The sequence below is a fragment of the Gossypium hirsutum genome, chromosome A01, assembly GCF_007990345.1.
Source record: "Gossypium hirsutum isolate 1008001.06 chromosome A01, Gossypium_hirsutum_v2.1, whole genome shotgun sequence".
NCBI classification, from domain to species: Eukaryota; Viridiplantae; Streptophyta; class Magnoliopsida; order Malvales; family Malvaceae; genus Gossypium; species Gossypium hirsutum.
This window is the reverse complement of record NC_053424.1, coordinates 41,969,650-41,994,693: the sequence shown is the minus strand read 5'-3', so window position 1 is coordinate 41,994,693 and position 25,044 is coordinate 41,969,650. Positions and strand designations below refer to the sequence as shown.

Sequence of the window (25,044 nt, the reverse complement as noted above, 5' to 3'; positions counted from 1 at the left end):
AGTATATAAATACTGGAAATTGACAATAATAATGTAAAATAAAAGAATATTGCATTTATTTACTGTAAACTTACCTCGATACAAAATGTGACTAAACTTTACAATTTAGTCCTTTACTTTTTCTTTTCCCCGATCTACTCCCGAATTTCGCTCTTCTTGATCTATAATAGCAAATTTAACTTATTTAATATTCAAATTTATCAAAACAGTCCTTGACCCAAACTTTGGAAAAATTACATTTTTGCCCCTAAAATTTCACATATTTTCACTTTTGCCCCAAGGCTCGTAATTTAAACTTCATCCTATTTTCTTATGTTTTATGACATGCTGATCATTTTTTCCTTCTATGATAGCATCAAATTCACACTCTAACATGTACTTATGACTATTAGGTATTTTTACCGATTAAGCCCTTTTACTCGTTTTCACTTAAAACCGAGTAGCACAAGTTGTCTAACATAATTTGAAACCTCATATTCTATCATAAAACATCAAAATAAACACTTTTCACCTATGGGTATTTTTCGAAATATGAACCCTAACTTAAATTATTGCTAGCATAAGCTTTATCAAGCTACCGGGACTCCGAAAACGTAAAGAACATTAAAAACGGGGCTTGGAATCACTTACTATGGAGCTTGAAAGCTTGAAACAAACCATAGCTATGGAGAACCCTTGAAATTTCGTGCTAATGAAGAAGATGATGAATTTTGTGTTATTTTTCCCTTTTTATTTCATTTAATATCCAAATGACCAAAATGCCCTTCCTTATTAAACTTTCAAAAATTCCATCCATGTCCTATTTTGACCATGAGCTTAGAAATTGGTCAAATTGTTATTTAAACCCTCCTAATTAATATTCCGAAGCAATTTCATACTAAAAATTTCTAGAATGCAAGTTTTGCAAATTATTCGATTTAGTCCCTAATCTCAATTTAAGCACTTTATGCATAGAATTTCATCACGAAATTTTCACACAATCATACAATCATATAATGAACCTCAAAATAATAATAAAATAAAATTTTCTTCCTCGAATTTGTGGTTTCGCAACCACTGTTCTGTTTAGGCCCTATTTCGGGATGTTACAAATATTGGCTTTGTAAATGTTAAAAGATTAAGGGAAAAACAAAACACACACTGCAACACACGTCACTTGCAAAATTATCTCAAGAAATTCGCTAAAAAAATTGATACCAAAACCTCTACCATATGCAATCAACTCAAACCAAATGATAATAAATTAATATATTTTTGAATTTTTTATTAGCTTACATTGATAATTTATATTTTTTCAGTACTCCTAATTATTATATATAGGTACATTCTTTAGTTATGAATATGTCACCATAAGCTAGATTTTTTATAGAGTATAATATCCATCATTCTTTATTGATAGGTGTCCATAAAACGTACGCATTTTTTTTTCATTTCATCATATATTATTTGCTGTGAAATCTTATACCTTATGGTGTTTTTTTTTATCTAATCTCTAGGAAAACATGAACAATGCTACCATGAGAGCTAACTCATTCATGAGTTTTCCTACAATTGAAGAGAAAAAGGATCACACAATATCTAGGTTAAATTAGCAAATTATTGGTTATTGATTTTTAAGAAAAAGTGTCTAATAGTTTGTATTGGTTCTTAATTTTTATTGATATTTTTCATGATTGTTTCTCATCCAAAAAATTAATGATTTTCTAGCTATATTCTTTTTTTTTTCTTTTAATATCGAAGCAAGCTTGATAATGTAAAGAAAATGAACGAAAGGTTAAGCAATAATAGTTACAGTCCACTACAATGCAATCTACCTACAAAGAGATTTACTCTCATTTGAGGTTGGAAGGAAGAAGAAGTTGTGGAATTTTAGGAACCTAATCTAATAAAAATAAGCTAGCTAGCCATCTATGCTTCCAATAATTTCTTGCTTTGACTCACCTAAAATAGTTCAATAGCTTGAAGAAATATGTGAGGCTTGTGTTTCCTTTGAACCTTTGAATACATATTCATTTTACAACAATATAGGTACCGAATACTACTACAGACTATTAAAAAAATTTCAAAGATAACTCTTGATTGTGAATAAGGAATTGTAGCAATGTTGAGCTTTGAACTCCACATCTAGAGTGGTTGTAAAAACTACGGGGCTAAATGTAACACCCCTAACCCATATCTGTCGCCGAAATAGGGTTATGGAGTATTACCATAGTTTACATTTCAAAACTATCAAAAATATAAATCATTTACTTCACAACATCAATCATAGCAAATTCCATCACTAACATACATATTGTTCCTTATACGAGCTCTCAAGCCCTTAAAAACACATTAGAAACAAAGCAGGACTAAATCATAAACATTTAGAATTTTTAAAGAAAAGATGAAAGTTTTCAAACTGTAAGGGTCACATAGTTGAGACACACGCCTGTGTCTTAGGCCATGTGGGCATTCAAAATAGGGACATACAGCCGTGTTCCAGCCCGTGTTCGTGTAACTCACTGACTTGGGTCACACGGCCAAGCCACAAGCCCGTGTGCTAGGCCGTGTACCTTTCAAAGTGGCATCACATGCCCATGTGCTAGGTCGTGTGCTAGGCCATGTAACAGCTTGGCTTGCAACCCTTTAAAAGCTACAAGGGACATAAAGTCGTGTCGTCTGGCTATGTGTCACACACGGCTGAGACACATGCCCGTGTCTCTGCCCATGTGAATGACAAATAGGCCACTTTCGAGCCATTTTTCTCACCCAAACATGCATCGACCTAAAACCAATTTTCCACATATAATCAAGCACTCCAAAGTACACCAAACCATGCTATAACAAGCTATCCATTTAAAGTACATAAGCATACAACCAATGTACCCAAAAGACACTTCAATCACAACCATTAAACATGTATATCCATATACATAAATTGGCCAAAAGTTCAACTAACTTATAACTAAACTTATGTCATAACTTACCACTTTGTTTACCTATCAAATTCCACACCAAAAGTACTAAATATGCCATTTTACATCTAACACTGATAGCCATGCATGTCATCTATAACAATTGTACCAATTCACCACATTCAAACATATCAAAAGGCCATTTATAATATACATTTTTATCCACCATTTGAACTTCCATCATATAGTTATCATGCATCCTAAATACACATGTCTAACTTATACATATTTGACCATAACTCATTGACATATATATAGTTTAATTTCATACCAAGTTATACTATAATTGACCTCATGCCAAAATTACATCCAAACATACCAATTTGGTTATTCAAAACACAACTTCAAATGACCATATCAACTCCAACCATCAAGGCCATCTAAATGACACAAATCTAACACTACCTAGATGGTTCCAACAATCAACATGTATATAAACCATATTTCGATCATACACATCTATTCAAAACCATTCTAAAGCATACCATATCTTGACCATATTGAGGTCAATTCATCATATATCACTTGGGCTATTCAAACATGTTATAACACATTACCAAATTAACACATATCAAGAAGACACTAAATGTACTAAGGCTACATCACCCAAAATGACATACATGCCAAACTCATCAACTAACATTCAACTAATCATCAATCATAAGTCCACCTATACATGCCATTATAACCTTAACCAAGACATCAAAATCTACCGATATAATTGCTGTATATTGTGATGGATCTTCGACTAGCTTCCAACTTGATCGATTTCCAATATTTTGTAAAGTAAGAGAAAGATAATTACGTAAGCAATGAATGCTTAGTAAGCTCATATAAACTTTAGTCATGTCAATCCATTTCAAATATGAAATTTATACTTATAAAAAATAATCCTATACCAATATCCCAAGATTCATGAAACCATATTAAACAACTCACAAAGTGAGTAAATTCACAACATCACATATACATATCATCCTTAGCATAATAGGATTTATAAAACTTTAAACCCTTCCAAATTTTCTTATTTTCATTTGTATTTCATTACTTTCCATTCCATTTCCTTTCTTTAACTTAAATAAAAACATCAAGTCAACTCATCATTCCCTTTTTCATCATTTTACACTTCAAGTATGAACTTACTATTTCATTACCTTTCCACACCCGTTTCATATGCCTATCACATAAGACATAAGCATATCATTCAACCATAGCCATAAGATAGTGCATTTAAACATAGTTCTTTTGGAATTAACCACATGGTAACCATTTCAATAAAAATTACATAATTTAAACCTTACCACTCTTTCATGATCACCAGCATATTTCCATTTAGGCACTTACCATACCAATACTTAACTTATAAGTTTAACATGGCATAATCCAGCCACAACTTGGCCAAATCTTAAGCATTTACACCAAACATTTTAGCATACAAGATATAAATCGTAGGCACATTAACATAAATAGCCATTTAGCCACAACATGTATCTCATGAGTTTATAACTCATCTCAAACTATATAATTTTCATGTATCATCATATCAAAGTTGTTCATATATGTACATGTCATAAAATATATCGTTCTCTTACCGTTTCTTACCCAAATAATGCCCATTGAACCATTTAAAATATCGTTGGATACCCGGGATAGCTCACACATAGTCTGCTAACTCATATAACTGTAATCCATCAATTCCTGTACATGTACGCTCACATGAGCTGTGAATCAAAATGCTCACACAAGCTGTGAATCAGAATGCTCACACGAGTTGTGAAAATGGGCCTGCTCACACAAGCTGTGGGTAGGAACGTAGCTACACGATGTTACTCACACGAGCTGTGGAGTATCTGCAACACATGCCAGACCTTAGCCATCGGTAGGACGTTCAGGACCAGCACTTGAATCATGTAAACCCTAATGACATGTCATTTGTATCTTAGGAATTCCTAAGGTTCAAACGGGGCTCGGTAATCGTCATACATTATTGGATTTACGTCATTTCATAACATGGTAAATTGCATACTAATATATATATTGATTTAATCACATATTAACATTCAGTTTAATCAAAATTATTTAGAATACAATTCAGACAAACTTACTTGGCTAAATTGCAGAAATACCAAAGTTCAGGGGTATTTTGGTAATTTTTTATTTCCTCGATTTTTCACCCAATCTTGATCTAAATTAATAATTTCATTCAATACATTAATTTAGACAATAAAAAAAATTCATTTCATGCAATTTGTTCATTCTTGCATTTTTACAAAATTGCCTCTAAAATTTTACTTTTATTCAATATAGTCTCTGAGCTCAAAACATACAAATTAACCATTTTTACCCAAAATTGAGCTTAGCCGAATGTTCATGGTATCCAAAGCAGTCCACTTATGCAAAAATTTCACATTCAATCTTTATACTTTTATTAATTTAACAATTTAGTCCCTAATCGGTAAATTCATCAAAAGTCACTTAATAGAATACTTTTAAATATCAATCAACATTCTAAATTTATCAGTTAACATCTAAAATTATAAGTTTCATCAATAGCATCATTCAAAATCTTTAACAATTTCAAAATCGAAGGTACGGGCTAGCTGGACCTAGTTGCAACATCTCAAAAACATAAAAAATTAAAAAAAAGGGTGAAAAATGGCTACCATGCATAAATAAAGCCATTGCCGAACCTTGCTCATCTTCCATGGAGTTTTCTACTTTCAAATTTGGTGGAGTTTTAATTTGGAAGATGATAATCAATTTTTTTCTTATTTTTTCTAATTATTTCTATATTAAATTACTAATTTACCCTTCAATTATGCATGTTTTTTTAAAACTTATTTCATGCTTTAACCGTACACTCATTTATAATATGGTATATTTACCATATTGGTCCATATATTTTCATTCATTAAGCCATTTAATCACGCAAACCAAAAAGTGATCAAATTTTACATTTTTTACAATTTAGACCTTTTTAATTAATTAACTATCGAAACATCAAAATTTTTCAACTAAACTTTAATACCACCTTAATGACACTTCATAAATATTTATAAAAATTTACGGCTCTGTTTATAGAAACAAGGTCCCGATACCTTATTTTCTAGAACTACTTGACCTTAGACTTGGCCTTAGAGTCTTACCACTTGAACTTTATAAATCTCTTATAACATAAATTATCAAATCGAAAACCTTTTTAAAACTATATTTGACTCGTAAATATTAAATAATAATATTTACGAACTTACTCGTCGGATTTGATGGCCTCGAAACCACTGAAAAATAGGCTGTTACACTAAAACCATGGTTTGACTCCATTTTTAGTGCCTTCCATTTTAATGTTACCATTATATACAGTTCATATTTTGCATACAGGAAAGAAATCAAACATATCTATAATTCATTCAATTTTAGTACCTCAGTGCAATATATTACTTCTAAAAAATAATAGCTAATGGGGAATAGTAACTAGAGGTGTGCATGGGCTGGGCTGAGTCAAGTTTGGGCAGGGCCCAACTAAAAATTTAGGCCCATTTGCTAGACCCGGGCCGGCCCGACCCGAAAAATAGGCTTAAAATTTTGTCAAAGTCCAACTTGAATAAAAATGTTAAAACCCGGGCCCGACTGGCCCGCCCATATTAATTTTTATATTATTTTGATATAATTCTAATATATATATAAACCATCAAAAATACTAAAAACATCAAATAAATATTTCTCAACAAATTGAAAATAAATTTTAAAAAATATGTATACTTAAATAACACTAAAATAGATGCAACTTAACAAGCAAATGTTTCTAAAATAATAACAAAATTAACAAATGTCTTTAAAATAATAAAAAAATTAACAATAAAATAAGTTTTATACAATATCCAAACAATAACAACAAAATAGTAGCAACATAATAGTAAAATAGTAGCAAAATAAAGAGAAAGTAATAAGAAAATAATATTAAAAAAAAGATTTTTTGTCATGTAGTGAATTCGGGCCGGGCCCAGACCAAAAATGCCTTACCCGAGGCCCGACCCTTTTTTTAAACGGGCCTTATTTTTTTGCCCAAACCCATTTTTTGGGCCTATATTTTTACCCAAACTCTCTCACATTTCGGGCGGGCCTTCGGGCCGGGCCGGGTGGCGCGGCCATGCACACCTCTAGGGAATAGTTGGCTTCCTTATTTGCCATTTTTCATGCCTTTTGAATCAAAGCCGAGTGCCTTTCATAGTATTGTAGAAGCACTGCCAGATTGCTCAGCTGGAACACTGCCAAAGAACCTGTGAGGTATTTTCTAGTTAAGCGAATTAGTTATTTTCAATTTCCTAATAATGAAATGCACTAAATGCATGAAGAGCGCAAATATATAAAGACTAGAAAATATATATTCATATTTATAAAATGCTTAAATTCATTGAGTCAATTCAACAAACATTGAATGGGCATTGTGTTTTGTACATAAAAGTAAATATTTTTACAGCTTGTGCTAATCCCTTGCAATACTTACCCACAAGCACAATGATTATGATCATTTTTACGCTGATTTTGTTCACAAGAATTTTTTTTTTTTTGAAACAACAAAATGTCAACTCTAACAGTAATATAATACAAATATGCCAAACAACAAAGACTCAGATTCTCCAAACTTCTGATCTAGCAAAATTAAGTTAAGAACCCCCCAAAATCTCATCTAAACAGATTCAAATCCATCCTTATTCCTTAATAACCAAATGTTAGAAACGAAAAACTCAAAAGCAATTGCCAAGTTGGTTCTCGAAGATGAGTGGTTACAAGAGTATCCTTGCCCAGTCAAGGCTTATTGCATTTTTTTAAAAGAATCCCTTGTGTTTCATCTACAAGACTGGTGAAATGGACTTGGACGTCGTCGTATCCGCCATCTAGGAAGACGAGGAGTTTCAACCTGGTCAACTCCACTTCGCTTTGCCCTTGAGTTAGCTCACTCATCCTTTACAAGATGAGGAAATGGTTGCATTGGCTGTCAAATCCAACTTCGCTTTGATGAAAACCACCATGCTTGACAAATGTAAGCCCCATTACATGTATTCGGTAGAATAACCTGTGTTTTTCCAATCTTCAAACCTCTCTTTGGTTCTTGTCCTTGGTCATAAGCGCTTAGTGTGCTAGTAGTTCATAGGAAAAGAGAATAATAGAGCATGGGAAAGGATTTAATCTTGGCCATTTCAAAAAATCCATGTATCTTAATCTAAATTAACACTGGATACCAATGGAGGAAAAGCATATTGGATGGGAGCGAGTTAATTGCCTTCTATCAATAAAATAATAAATACGTATGTTGCAAATAACAAAAAATAAAAACAAAAAATGAAGGTGTCTTCATTGCTAGTTACCAATTTTCCAAAAGCATAAATTATTCTTTTCTTCATTTAAACTTGTTTTGGATGTCATAAAAATAAAATGTCTAACAACAAGATTATCCAAATCCAATTCTTACCACAATTTTATAGATTTGATAATTCTATTATATTTATGTTTTGTTTATTGGTTTTACAAGTAGAGATATGACATAAATAATTAATTATTTTCAAATTTTATATAATAATATAATATACATTAAATATGTTACTTTAAAATTTCTTTTAAAAAAGTTATTTTAATTGCATTTATACAAGCTATATATGTGAATCAACTGAATTATATATCAAATTTCATCTAGATTTCACCCATTGGGTGAAAGTAAAAAAAAATAAAAAATAACGGTATAATTTTGTTAGTAAATGAATTTTTTATGTTTTATTTAATAAATTTATCATAATTTAATTTTGGTTATAGTGATAAAATTCAGGGTTTGTTTCGATAGTATAGAATAATTGGATGAAAGTATAATTATTAGGATAGCAATTAAATTATCTTATAATTACAAAGAATTATAAATTCCTGAACCTATTTGCCTTACAAAGTGTAATTATATAGTAATTCCTTATGTCATGTTTGGTTACAAATTGTAATTACATGGTGGTGTAATTTATATTTAAAAATGTTAATTACTTTGCAAAATTATCAATATGATAATGTAACACCCCTCACTCGCCCCGACGTTCGGTATGAATGAAAGGTGCTATCGGGTGCTAACATGGCAAATACCTTTGATTTATTCAAAAAATTTTAAACTTGAAAACATTTTTGTAAAATTATAGAAAATATCTAAATTCAATTCAAAATGAATTTTATGCTTTCCAAAACAAACTTAAAAAATCTTATTCTGCCCATTTGAAAGGAAAGAATTAAGTAATTTGCAAAATTTAGGAATGTTACTTAATTTATTAAAGGTTACTCAAGTTCTTAAGAGATTTTAAGAAATAAATAATATTATCGTCAAGTTACTGCCTAGGCGGCCAAAGCTCCTACCTAGGCGACATTGGAGTTAATTTTTTTTTCACTAATGAGTCGCCTAGACATAAAGTAAAATGCTCGAAGGCTATATAAATCCAATCTATCACATATGCCCAATGGTAGCAATAGATGCTTGACCAAAGGAATCATAACAAAACTCCATAAATCATATCTTTCAACTCCAAACCCCACATAACACCAGAACAAAACTCCAATAAAATCATACACATAAGACCCTAATTGACATACCAATTATATCCTAACCTTTCTATCAAGCTTACTTGGGTTTAGAAATAATTTAGATAAAACTTTACACCCTTGTATCATTCAATATTGCAAATAAAATTCCATTAACCCATTTCTATAAGGGGTCATTTGACCCTTCATATCCACATATCTCATTTTCAATGCTCATTTCACATTTTCATAGTCCCATACATTTATTTGCATATTTTCACATACTCCTTACAACACTTAAGCATACAAATCATCACTTGTTATTTCATAAGGTGACATTCACATTTCATATTTTCAATTCAAGAGTTTTTACTCTCATGTACTTAAATTCAATAAGAAATCTTTTTATATTAATAATTAGACGTTATAAATGAATTCACTTATGCATAACATCTCAGAAAGAAATTTCATAAAAATTTCATAGCACAATTCATTAATTCAAATTCTTGTTATTTCTCAAGTTAATCCTTCAATTTCTCCATTTTCACATTTTACACACCTCATTTGATTTGATTTCATCAATCCATGTTATTTATTGTCACATTACATATGAAAATACATAAATTCTCAATATACACATTTTAGCCCAATGTCATGTAACACACGATTACCTTTATTGACTCGAAATTTAAGTTAGGATTGAATTGAATGGATTGGTGAAGTGTTGGGCTCCATCAGGAAATTCAAAAATTTTAGTAGCTGAATTGTGCTTAGTTGGGTCTCAATTCTAGTTTGGTTAGGATGGAACCAACTAATTCCAAAGTGGGAGACAAAATGATTAACCGTGATAGGCTAAAATGGACTAGAAGAACGTTCAACCTTGGCTATATATATAATGTGGGTAGAAGGGGAGAGAGTTCTCCAAAATTTAGCTGGTAATTTCCTTATTGTTTGTGATGTTTTCTTCGGAGCAAATGAGGATTAGAAAGCTCTGCATGGAGCTGATGTTGTGAGAAGTGGAGTCTAGATGTAGAGAAATCGAGGAATTGGTAAGCTTTCTAACCTTTTTGTGCTCGAGACTTTGAGGAAAAAAAGAGAGGGATAGAACTCCTAATAATTTTTTGAGAGGTTAGGAATCGGACCTTATAAATCAAAATGGATGTAGTCAAAAGTCCCTTTTGTTCTGTGCATTGCTGAATCGAAACTTACTCGCATCTACTTCCTGTAAGTGCTATGTACGCAGAAACCTAACTTACCAATTTTAACGTTTTCAAGAAGACCTTGTTTACACAATGTTGTTATACCTTTCTCACTTATATGACCGAGTTGCATGTGCTAGAGTTCGGTTGAATCAGAATCTATAGAGAAAGAATCACGTTTTGTCATCACGACGTCGGGTTGGTTCTCGTTGCAACGTGGCAATGATTTAAACTTTTCTTCAGCAATTATAGCTGCATCAGTAACCGTTGACCCTTGCAGAACATATAGGCAGCCATTGTTTTGTCTTTCATTACAACAAGAGCCCCACGAGAAACTTTTAGGTCATTTGACTTAATGACTATCCTACAACCATTAGAATCCAAAATTTCCAATGAGATGAGATTTTATTTAAGTCGGGTACATACCTAGCATTTGACAGTGTTCAAATTATTTCGTCGTACATCCTTATTTGTATTGTTCCTATGTTGGTTATCTTACATGGAGAATTATTCCCCATCAGCACAACTCCACCTTCAACTAAATTGTATGTGGTGAACTGGTCTTTATTAAGACACATGTGATAGGAGCACCCTAAATCTAGGATCCATTCGAAAGTAAGCTTAGAGCTTTCACTCATCGACACTAACAAGAAATCATCACCTCTATCTTCAACTACACTAGTATCAACAACTTTGACTTTCTGCTTATCTTTATTGTCGTTCTTGCCATCCCTTTTAATCTTATTTGGAAGTTTGTAGCATTTTAACTTGATGCGGCCCTTCTTCTTACAATAGCCAAATTCTTTGTCTAGGTTTCGAAATTTAGATCTCGCTCTAGACCTATTTCAATCTGGCTTTCTGAATTTTATGTAACACCCCTAACTCGTATCCGTTCGCGAATTAGGGTTACAAAATATTATCTATCAACTAGAAATCATACAACATCATAACATTTAATACCTTAAATATATCATAAACCATTCAATCATATACATTTCATCCCTAAATCGAGCTTTCGAGGCCTTAGAAATAGCTTGGAAGCAATTCAGGACAATTTGAAACAAAATGAAAAGTCTAAGTAAAATATGCAAAAATTTGAAAACAGGGGTCACACGGCCATGTGGAATCAACCCAGGTGGTGTAACACTCGAACAAGGGACACACGGCCGTGTTCCATCCCGTTTCCTCACTCGCATAACTCACTAAGTAAGGTCACATGACTGTGTCATATGCCTGTGTGCCAGGCCATATAACTCTCTGAGTTGCGCCACATGCTCGTGTGCCAGGCCATGTGTTAGGCAGTGTAACTCATTGACTGGTACACTAAGAAACTCTTAGATGACACACGACTATGTCGCCAGGCTATGTGCTTCACACAGCTGTGTCACAACTTGTGTCTCAAGCCCTGTGAACCCAAAATTTACCAAAATCAAACCATTTCAAAACCATTTCATGCATAACTTTCAAACCACTTAAGCACACATTCAAGGGGTTCAAACACCATTCAAACTTGCATAAACATACTATTTGAAGCATCCTAAATCACCTAACCAATGTGTCATTCAAAGGCACCACAAACATACCAAAACATCAACATCAAAACATGCCATTTTGTTCAAACATAATAACCTAATTCAAACACCTACCAAAACACATCACAATTACTACTTACAAGCTACTACAGGCTTACCAAAATATCATACATTTCAATTACTCTAAAGTAGTCAAGAAAACCTTACTCAACAAGCATTATATGTTCATCAACTAAACATATACTTCAAAGGAATACACATACTAAATCAACCATTTTATACATCCATAACCATCAATACAAAATACCTATACATGCCATTATAAACCTTGGCTAAAATGCACAAAAACTACCAAAAAGATTGCTGGATATTGCGATAGGTCTTCGACAAGCTCGTATAAAATTTAAACACAACTTACCATTTCAATATTACAATACATAAATTATACATAATTCAACACCAATTCCATAAGCTTGACAAAGCCTAATCAACAGCACCAACTCACAAGTTAGTATATCAATCCATAACATAATTGAAATCAACCATAAGATATGTAAATTTCCATATGTACAACATTATTTAGTTTATAAATCCTTTCACTGAGTCATGATTCAATCCATTTGCATACTTACCATTTCATTCCCTTTTCTTTCCCATTGAACCACCTAGAATTGCATCAGATACTCGAGAAAGCTCACACGAAATGTGCCTTTACATATAACCATAACCTTTTCTTTACATAAATGCTAACACAAGTTGTGAAAAAGACAGAGGGTTTATTCGACCGAGCGTATCTCCCTAGGGTGCACCTGTATTGTTTGTGAAAAAGAAAGACGGCTTTTTGAGATTGTGTATAGACTACAGACAGTTGAACAAAGTCACAATAAAAAACAAGTATCCCTTGGCACATACTGATGATTTGTTTGATCAATTAAAATGTGCCACAATATTCTCGAACATAGATATCAGATCTGGGTATTATCAATTAAAGGTTAAAGATTGTGATGTGTCAAAAATTGCGTTCAAAACTCATTATGGTCATTTTGAGTTTTTGGTAATACCATTTGGCTTGGCTAATGCCCTTGTTGCTTTTATGGATTTGATGAATCGGGTTTTTCAACCTCTTTTGCATAGATTTTTTGTTGTATTTATTGATGATATATTGACTTATTCCAAGACAGAATCCGAGCATGCTCAACATTTGAGAATCGTAGTATAGACTTTGAGAGAAAAATGGTTGTACGCAAAGTTTAGAAAATGTGAATTCTAGCTTCGAGATGTTGGATTTTTGGGTCATATAGTATCATCAGACAGGATTCGAGTTGATCCAAGTAAAGTTTCTGCTGTAATGAATTGGAAAACTCCGAAGAATGTTTCTGAAGTGTGAAGTTTTGTGGGTTAGCAGGTTACTACCAACTTTTTGTTAAAAAATTCTCGATTATTGCTTCACCAATGACCAGATTATTATTGAAAAATGTTGAGTTTGTTTGGTCTGATAAGTGCTAACTAAGTTTTGATCAGCTGAAGAACATGTTGACAAAAGCTTCAGTGTTGACTCAACCTGAGTCTAGGGTAGCATAGGTAATTTATAGTGATGCGTCTTTCAATGGTTTGGGTTGTGTACTAACGCAAGAAGGGAAAGTTGTAGCTTATGCTTCTCGATAGCTAAAGTCACATGAAAAGAATTATCCTACTCACGATCTCGATCTGGCCACGAGTGTATTCGTTTTAATATTTGGAGACATTATTTATACGGCGAGAAATGTCACGTGTTTACGGATCACAAAAGTTTAAAGTATTTGATGACTTAGAAAGAACTAAATTTAAGATAGAGACGTTGGTTAAAGTTATTGAAAGACTATGACCTGCTGATTGATTATCATCCGTGTAACACCCCTAACCCGTATCCGTCGTTGGAATAGGGTTTTGGAGTATTACTGAAACATTCAGAACACTTTACAATTTATTTACATAAATACTATTCAATTACCGAGATCATTCAAAATGTCTTTTACTTAGACCCTCGAGGACCAACTCGAGCATTAGAATCAAGTCAAGACTTAATCAGAAACTCATAAAATTTTTCATGACATTTCAAAAATTTTCCAAGGTTGCAGGGCTCACACACCCGTGTGGTCTAGGGACACGCTCGTGTGGTCAGGCCGTGTACTACACACGCCTGTGTCTCTAACCCGTGTAACTCTTTGACTTTTAAGGCATGAAGAAATTGAAGTCACACGGCCAAGTCACATCCTCGTGTGCTAGGCTGTGTGGCAAATTTTATTGTCGAATTTTAGGTGCAGTTTTCACACGGCCGTGTTTAAGGCTGTGTCAACTACACGACTTAGACACACGCCCACGTCTCTACTCGTGTGCCCAATTCTGAGCATTCTGTTTCTCATTTTTAAGATACAGAGGACACACGACCGAACCACATGCCCATGGGACAAGCCGTGTGTCACACACAGCCAAGACACATGCTCGTGTGTCTGCCCGTGTAGACAAAATAAGGCTATTTCCTAGCCTCATTTGTTACTTAAGACTTACCATTTTCCTGCACCAAAACACACAAGCATATATCCACCAATCCAACATCATATTCACATAAAATTTGCCATCAATCATGTGGTATTATCTTATGTATCAAATGATATAAACTTACTCTTAACATAAACTTATATGCTAACATAATTCCAACAAACTAACACATAATAAGCACTTATGTCTTTACCAAAATATTATTTCAAAAATAGCCAAACTTAGACTATCACTAGCCACTCCAATGGCTAGATTGCAAAACCAAAATTACAAGCCATCATTGGCCAAATAAGCTTATACATGCCATTATACCAAAATGAGATTTCTATTTATACCAAAATGAGATAGTGGATAGTGTGATGACTACTCCGACCGACTTCCAACCTTCGTGAGCTTTGAGCACTATAAAACAAGGAAAATTAAACGGAGTAAGCATTTTATGCTTAGTAAGTTTGTATAACAAAAAATAAACTTACCAGTCATATTTACTAATACAAGCAGACATGAATTTACATTCCATCGATTTTGGGTAAGTTACCTAAAACATACACTTATTCAACAAGTTAGCCACATAATCTCATATGAATATCAAGTAAAAATATATGAGCTCATCATATTACAAGCTTCCATTAATTTCACCTTTCCACACTTCAAGGGTCTTTTCCGTCAAACTATTGTAATCTTGATGGATGTTCAGGTAATATACACATGTGCAAAAGTACCCATTAGGGTTCATAATAAAAAGGCACACTCTTGAGCCGTACATTTTACAGTAGGATTACCAGTCCAGGCTAAATCCTATCTGTAGCATATGCTTTAGAGAGCTTAATATGGATTACCCGTTCGGGCTAAATCCAATTTATAACTTAAGTTGAAGAGGGCTTACATTAGAATTACCTCTCTGGGCTAAATTCTATCTGTAACATATGCACTATTATTCTTAACCCATCGAAATTCAACATTCGTTCGGAACATGATAATTTGTCCATATTACACAACTTAAGACTATTTCATTATGTATATATCATCTCACACATATCAGCACAATCATACAATTCAATTCAAGCATATTAACATGCATTTTTAAGTTACACGAACTCACCTTGAAAATGATTCGTATTTGAATTTCAACTAATCGAAAACCTTTTGCTTTCCTCGATCTAGTTCCGTAGTTGGTCTTTCTGGATCTATATGGATAAATTTAACTATTAATCTATCACATTTCATTTACATTTGCATTCTATCACATCATAGGCAAAGTTACCAATTTGCCCCTATCCTTTTCAAAAATTTTGATTTCATCCCTAGGCCCAGAAAATAAAATTCATGCAATTTACTCCCTATACCAAGCTTAACCAAAATTTCAACTTAAAATTTACAACACTTATTTTCTATCAATTTTATAATTTTTCAAGGGTTTTTACCATTTTTTCATTTTAGTCCCTAAATAAGTTTTCATCAAAAATTGCTTTGTAAAAGTTGTTTATCTATGAATAACTTTTCATTTTCTACCATAAATTTCTAATTTTCAGCATATTCATCCATGACCCAAATTTCATACCTGATAACATTTCAAATAAATCCCCTAAATAGAAAAATTAGACTATCCCGATTTTAAAAATATAGAAATTACTAAAAACGGGACTTGATTTCATACTTTATTAAGCTTGAAAAGTTTTCTTCTTCTCTCCTAGGGTTTCCATAGAAAAATTAGGGAAGATGATATCAAATTAGATGATTTTTTTCTCTTTAATTAATTATCATCTAATAATTTTATTGATTTCCAATTTATTCCCTACCCTTTTCTAATTTTTCTATGGACGAGTCATTAAAATATCTACTAACTACTCTTAAATGGTCTAATTATCATATAAAGACCTTAAGTTTTGAATTCCATAGCTATTTGATACCTATAGCTACTAGAACTCAACTTTTGCATTTTATACAATTTACTCCCCTCCCTAATTGAACACACAATTAGTAAAATTTTCGTACCAAAATTTTCTTGTAACCTTCCTATCATGATGCCAGCCATAAAATAAAATAAAGTAAAATTTTAATTTTGGCTCGGATTTGTGGTCCCGAAACCACTATTCCGATCTCACAAAAAATGGGCTGTTACAACTCTCCTCCCTTAGAAATTTTCGTCCTGAAAAATTCTTACCAGAAAAGAGATTAGGGTATTGCTTCCTCATAGTATCCTCTGACTCCCAGGTAGCTTCCTCTAATCGTGCTGTTGCCAGAGAACTTTTAGTAATGCCAGCTTTTTATTTCTTAGCTCTTTTGTCTCATATGGCAATATTTTATCGGTTCCTCATTGTAAGTTATATCAAGCTAAATCTCAAATTTTGTTGGAGTAATAACGTGTGAAAGATCTGATCGATATCGTCATAGCATGGACACATGAAACACATTATGAATTTTATCAAGCTCCAATGGTAATGCTAACCGATATGCAACAAGTCCGATTCTTTCAATGATCTCATATGGCCCGATGAACCGTGGACTCAGTTTTCCTTTACGGCCAAATCAGAGAACTTACTTCCAAGGTGACACTTTCAAGAATACTTTATCACCAACCTGAAATTCTATCTCTTTCCCCTTTAAATCAGCATAAGACTTTTGACAGTCTGAGGCCGCTTTTAAACTGTCTCGAATTATCTTCACCTTATATTCGGTTTCCCGAATCAAGTCAACTCTGTGTATCTTTTTCTCACTTAACTCTATCCAATACAATGGAGTTTTACATTTACGACCATATAGAGCCTTATACGGTGCCATTCTAATACTGGATTGATAACTGTTATTGTAAGCAAATTCAATCAAAGGCAAGTATCTTTCCCAGTTACCTCCAAATTCAAGTATATAACATCGAAGCATGTCTTCTAAAATCTGTATCACACATTCAAATTGTCCATCTATTTAAGGATGGAATACAATACTAAAGTGTAAACGAGTGCCCAAAGTTTCTTGCAACTTACTCCAAAATCGGGATGTAAACTGAGGATTTTTATCTGAAATAATGGAGATTGGCACTCCGTGTAGTCATACAATCTCCGTGACATATAATTTAGCCAATCTATCAAATGAAAAATCCATACATACAGGGATAAAGTGCACAGACTTCATTAAACGATCAACAATTACCTAGACAACATCTTTCTTTTTCGGTAGTAAAGGTAATCTCGTTACGAGGTCTATAGTAACTCTTCCCCATTTCCATTCGGGTATTGTAATTGTCTGCAATAATCCCGAAGGTACTTGCTGACATATCAAACACTTTGATACAAATTAAAAAATATTATGTTTCATTCCCGGCCACCAGTACATTTTTTTCAAGTCACTATACATCTTATTACTACAATGATGTATAGATATATTACCATTATGAGCTTCATTCAAAATCTTCTGTACTAGTTTTGATCTTTTCAGTACACATACTCTACCTCTGAATAACAAATAACCATCAGTCCCGATTTGAAATTCTGAGTCAGGAGTCGATTCACTTTGTATCCGTTTTGCTTGCAACTTACTATCATTTTTCTAAGCTTCAAAGATCTGTTGCAAAAATGCCAGTCTAAATTTTAACTCAGCTATGATTGAATCATCATCAGATAAAGACAATTGGGTGTTCAATACCCATAAGGCACATAAGGATTTTCGGCTCAAGGCATCCGCCACTACATTAGCTTTCCCTTGATGGTAATCAATATAATATCTCGAATTAGGGCCTAATCAGAATAGTGGTTTCGTGACCACAAATCTGAGATAAAAATAATTATTTTATGATTATTTTGAGGTCTATGATATGATTGCATGATTGTGTGAAAATTTCGTGAAGAAATTCTATGCATAAAGTGCTTAATTTGAAGTTAGGGACTAAATTGAATAAGTTGCAAAACTTGCATTCTAGAAGTTTCTAGTATGAAATTGCTTTGAAATATTAATTAGGAGGTCTTAAATAGAAATTTGACCAATTTCTAAGTTTATGGACAAAAATTGGACATGGATGGAATTTTTGGAAAGTTTAGTAAAAATGGCATTTTGGTCATTTATGGGTAAAATGAATTAAAATACAAAATTAAAAGCCAATTTTGTTCATCTTCTTCACCATGGACGTGTATACCAATTTAGACTCCATGGATAGGGTTTCCAAGCTTCCAAGCTCGATTGTAAGTCCGTTCTAGCCTCGTTTTAATGATTTTTATGTTTTTGGAGTCTTGGTAACTTGATTTAGCTTATGCTAGCAATAATTCAACCTAGGGTTCATAATTGGAAAAATACCCATAGGTGAAATTTTTGTATTTTGGTGTTTTATGATAGAATATGAGGTTTTTAAATTATGTTAGACAACTTGTGCTACTCGGTTTTAAGTGAAAACGAGTAAAAGGGCTTAATCAGTAAAAATACCTAATAGTCATATGTACATGTTAGAGTGAGAATTTGATGTTTCCATAGAAGGGAAAAATGATCGGCATGTCATAAAACATAAGAAAATAGGATGAAGTTTAATTTTCAAACCTTGGGGCAAAAGTGCAAATATGCAAAAGTTTAGGGGTCAAAATGAAAATTTGTAAAAATATGATTTTTGGACTCGTATGAATATTGTGACTAATTATTAGGCTAAATGTGATATTATAGATGAAGGAAATCGAGATTCGGGCTTAAATCGGGAAAATACAAGGTTATGGACTAAAATGGTAAATTACTGTTTCTGGATCGAGGTAAGTTCGTATGATAATAATAATGCAATTTTATGTTTGAATTACATTTCTTACTATTATTGCATATATTGTATGATTTAATATATTGGAAAAGTTGATGGAATGGTGTTTATGATGTGGAAATATGACATGAAAGAATGTTACATGAAATGTAAGAAAATGATGATACATGACAAGTGATATATGAAATATGTGATATATGTTATGTAAATTCTTAAAAGCTGATTTGATATTTGAGTTGTGTCTTATTATACTATGAATGGACAATTGGTACTATGGATAGTGAGATCGACACTTCGAGTAAGTTCGTACATAAATAATCTATCGATTCTTTTTATGTTATTATATTTTGATATCATATGAAATGTGGCTGCCTATCAAATGGTTATTTGATGTAAGTTATGAATTTAAATAGATTACGAACAATTTAGTAAAATGTTGAAAAGTGAGGAATTTCCCGGTTGAATCTTCAGAATAGAAACGATACAAATGAACTATTGTGAGGTCACGTGTATAGTACTAAGTGCAGGCTACTACGTGTACCGAATAATTGGTCGCATGTGTAGTACTAAGTGCAGGCTACTATGCGTACCCAAAAACTGTGATCACGTGTGTAGTACTAAGTGCAGGCTACTATGCGTACCAGATAGCTTCGGCTACAAGTGTGGAAATGGGAAAATGTGCAGGCAATTGTGTATCTGTTATTATTCTGATGAGTTCAACGGGAAATCGATTAAATGAAAATACATGTGAAAGTGATTATATGATGAACAAGTGCAAGTATATGTTTATTTGAATTTATGAGCAATATGCTCGATATTTGAGCGAACCTCGGAAAAATGGAATGGATTAAGTGAATTGTGTAAAAGTGAACTTTAGTAGTAAAACAGTGTTGAACAGCATCAGTGCATGACTTTGAAAATTTACCAAAAATTGTGTAAGTTGAATTAAATTTCAAAAAAAATTATGTAATTAAAGATTAATGAGTCTATTTTCATATAAAAGAAACAGGGGGAGGAAAAAAGTTATATATTATGTGATATTATAATTTTTGTGAGACAGTGTCAGAATAAATTCTAGATCCCCTATTCTGACTTTAGAAATTCACCATAAATTGTAAAAAAATTATTAAGAGTTATAACTTACATTCATGGATTTCTTATTGAGTCTATTTTTAAGAGAAATAAACGTCATGGTCGTTGAAATTCTGTACGGGGAGAAATTTGGTTTGTAGTGCACAGGGATCAGAGTAGTCGTACCCTGAAACAGGGGAAACTTTAATGAATAAACTGTACTAATTGGATAAACCAAAAATTCTGAAAATTTTATGGGAGAAAGATATATAAATATGGTTTCAAGTAAAATTAACAAAACTAAATTTGGAGTTTTGTATCTTCAGATATGAATGATTTAGTAACTGTAACTCGATAACACAACTTAACCTGAACATGTATAATTGTACAATTATAGTGTTTTATCTTGAAAAGCGTGGTAGTAATTGCTTATTATTTTCATATGAACTTACTAAGCATAAAGCTTACCCATCCTCTCCATTTCTTTAGTATTGGCAGATCGGCTCGGGGTTGGATATCGTCGGAGGCAAAATCACACTATCAAACTATCATTTTGGGAGAATTAATTCAAATATTAGAAATATCAAGTGAGTGGCATATATAGGAAGTTGGTTTATGATATGTATTTTTATTATGATTTTGACCATACGTATCAGTCTGCATTGAGTTATCGTATATGATCATGAGATGTAGTCCTTATCCATTATGGTTTATAAGTTTAATTAATCGTGCCATGTCCTATGTTTTGATGTGATGATATAGTTAGCTTTGTTTGTTATGCATGTGTTCAAAAAGTTTTGAATTAAATGAAATTTTATGGCCTGATTTTTGTCTATGTGTATTGTTAAGTCTGGTAATGCCTCGTACTCTGTTCCAGCCTTGGATACGGGTAAAGGGTGTTACAATCAATGACGAGATCATAATCTTTCAATAATTCCAACCACCTACCTTTTCTCAAATTCAGTTCTTTCTGTGTCATTAAATACTTCAGACTTTTGTGATCCGTAAAGATGTGACATTTTTCACCAAAGAGATAGTGCCGTCATATTTTCAATGCAAAAACAATAGCTGGTAATTCAAGATCATGTACCAAGTAATTTCTTTCATGCGGTTTTAGCTGCCTAGATGCATAAGCCACTACTTTACCATCTTGCATCAATACACATCCTAAACCATTTAATGAGGCATCGCTATAAACTATAAATTCCTTACCCGATTCAGGTTGGACTAATATAGGTGCTTTCGTCAATAAAGCTTTGAATCTATCAAAACTTTGCTGGCACTTGTCAGTCCACTCGAATTTCACTACTTTTTGCAATAATTGAGTTATCAGAGAAGTTATCATTGAGAACCCTTTAACAAATATCCTATAATATCCTGCTAGTCCCAGAAAACTTCTAACTTCTGAAACATTCTTCAGTGGCTTCCAACTTACAATAGCTGAAATTTTGTTCGGATCCACCCGAATACCCTCTACAGATGCAACATGTCCAAGGAAACTAAATTCCCATAGCCAAAATTCACATTTACTGAATTTAACATACAATTATTTCTCATGCAGAGTTTGCAAAACAATTCTCAGGATGCTCATTCACATCCCGAAAGTAAACCAAAATATCATCAATAAAAACAACCATGAACCTATCCAGGTATGGTCTGAAAATTCTATTCATTAAATCCATAATGCTACTGGAGCATTTATTAGTCCGAATGGCATCACCAAAAACTCATAATGACCATATTCGGTTCTGAAAGCTGTCTTCGGTACATCTGAATCCTTTACTCGTAGCTGATAGTAACCAGATCGTAGATCAATTTTCAAAAATATAATAGCACCTCTTAATTGATCAAACAAGTCATTTATACGAGGCAACGGGTACTTATATTTTACTGTGACTTTATTAAGCTGTCTATAATCGATGCATAATCTCAATGATCCATATTTTTTCTTTACAAACAATACCAGTGCACCCCATGGTGAAAAGCTAGGTCGGGAAAATCCTCTATCAATCAACTCTTGCAACTGTACCTTCAGCACTTTCAATTTAGCAGGAGCCATTCTATATGGTGTTATAGATATCAGCGTTGTCCCTGGCACAAGGTCCATGGAAAATTTCACCTCTCTAACTAGAGGTAAACCAGGTAGTTCTTCTGGAAATACCTCAGGAAACTCACAAACAATCGACACAGACTGGATTTTCAACTCTGATACCTTAGTATCCAGTACAATAGCGAGATAAGCCTCATACCCCTTTTTAATATATCTTTGTGCTGATATTGCTGAAATCACATTAGACAACCCATCCAGTTTCTCAGATTCAACCTAGAGTAACTCACCATTCTGACACTTCAATACAATGTTTTTATGTTTACAATTTACCACTGCATCATGTTGGGTTAACCAATACATTCCGAATATTACATCAAATTCATCAAAGGGTAACAACATCAAATTAGCCGAAAAACAATAACCCCTTATCGTCAATGGGCAATTTTTACAAATTTTATCTACCATAACATGCTGACCCAAGGGGTTTGAAACTTTAACCACAAATTCAGTGAATTCAACGATCATATTTTTAATAGACACAAATTTTGTGCACATATATGTATATGTGGAACCAGGATCAATCAAAGCAATAATATCAGTTTCAAGTAGAGAGAATGTACCAGTGATAACATCCGAGACATCTTCTCTTGCACGTATTGCATATGTTCTTGCTGGAGCCCTAACATCAGATTTAGATGTTGAATCCTTTGCAACACTACAACTACCACTGACATTTTTAGAATACCGTGGTGGTCTACCCCTCGAGATAAGATTACTTGACTCCGGGTTCTGTTCAATGTCTTACTCAACCCTTTTCGGGCAATCCTTAAGAAAATGCTCAAGAGAACCACACTTAAAGCAAGCCCCACTTCTCATCCGACACTCTCCGAAATGCAATTTATTGCAGACATTGCATCGTGGTTTGGGATTTCCAACACTTCCAACACTGGTTGTTAAAGGAGACGAAGACCTCGGGTTGGTGTGTTTAGAACTTCGTTCCTTTCCCAAATACTCACTTGATGTAGCAAAATGCTCGTGATAATTCTTTGATTTCTTTGAAGCAGATGATTGCATCTTGTTCATAAATCTTTTGTCTGGAAACTGAGCTTCCCTTTCTGCTTGCCTCTTTTCTTTGCTTAATTCCTCGGCCTTGTGTGCTCATTCAGCCAACACCACGAATTCTCTTAATTCCAAAATTCCAATCAATAGCTTGATATCTTCGTTTAGCCCTTCTTCAAATCGTTTGCACATTTCAGCCTCAGTCTGAACCCATTCACTAGCATACTTGCTCAATCTAACAAATTCTCATTCATACTCAGACACTATTATATTTCCCTGTTTGAGCTTTAAAAATTCCTTCTTTTTCTGGTCTAGGAATCTCTGACTAATATTCTTCTTTTTAAACTCTGTTTGGAAAAATTCCCATGTAATATTTTCCCTTGGTACCACAGAAGATATGGTTTTTCACCAATGGTAGGCTGTGTCTTTCAACAAAGATACCGCATATTTCAGGCATTCGGCTGGTATACATGATAACTTATCTAGAACTCGATAGTATTTTCCAGCCAGAACTCTACCCTCCCTAGATCGTCATCGACCGTAGCCCTAAATTCTTCAGCCCCATGCTTTCTGATTTTATCTACTAGTGCCTTACCAATTCTAACATGTCAGCATCCTGTGGCGTTTCATCATGTTGTGAAGCAGGAGGGGGAGGTCGTTGAACAGCAGGGTTTCATCATGCTTTTGCCACCTCACTTCGGCCCTCAGATTCGAGCCTTCTACTACCACTAGATGCAGGTCGTTGCAAGGAAGCTTGAACAATGCTCTCAGCTTCCTCAGTCTCGGGTCTAGCTTGATTGGAAGACATTACTATATGAAATACATTTGAAAGTGGTCAGGAGGTATCACACTATCATAATTTATATAATGGCATGTATAGCTAGACTCGTACTTGCTACGTTAGTTCGAGACTCAGCTAAACCATGACTCTGATACCACTAAATGTAACACTCCTAACCCGCATCTGTTGTCAAAATAGGGTTTTAGAGCATTACCGAAACATTCAGAACACTATACAATGTATTTACATAAATTACTATTCAATTATCGAGATCATTTAAAACATCCCTTAATTGGACCCTCTGTAACACCTCTCACCCATATTTGACGCGGGAACAGGGTTACGAGGCGTTACTGGACTTACATCGCAAACAATCATACAGTTTCGAGTCATAAATTTCAATCAAATTAAAACCATTTGCTTTCAGTCATAAAGTCCCTAATACGAGCCTACGAGGCCCAAAACATTCATTGGAAGTGGACCGGGATTAAGCCAAGAACTTAGGAAATTTTTACAAAACATAGAATATTTTCGTCATGTACAGGGGTCACACGCCCGTGTGGTTTGGGACATGCCCATGTGGTCACA

At 33.4% G+C, this 25,044-nt stretch overlaps 1 protein-coding gene across 1 annotated transcript; it reads right to left on the bottom strand.

Moving 5' to 3' along the window:
• Window positions 1-23,417: 23,417 nt before the first annotated feature.
• LOC107917359 (uncharacterized) lies at window positions 23,418-24,483 on the bottom strand. Its single transcript, XM_016846717.1, has 2 exons — window positions 24,367-24,483; window positions 23,418-23,765 (listed from the first exon to the last, which is right to left on the bottom strand). The coding sequence occupies exons 1-2, from the start codon at window positions 24,481-24,483 to the stop codon at window positions 23,418-23,420; spliced, it is 465 nt and encodes a 154-aa protein (XP_016702206.1).
• Between the last annotated feature and the right edge of the window lie 561 nt (window positions 24,484-25,044).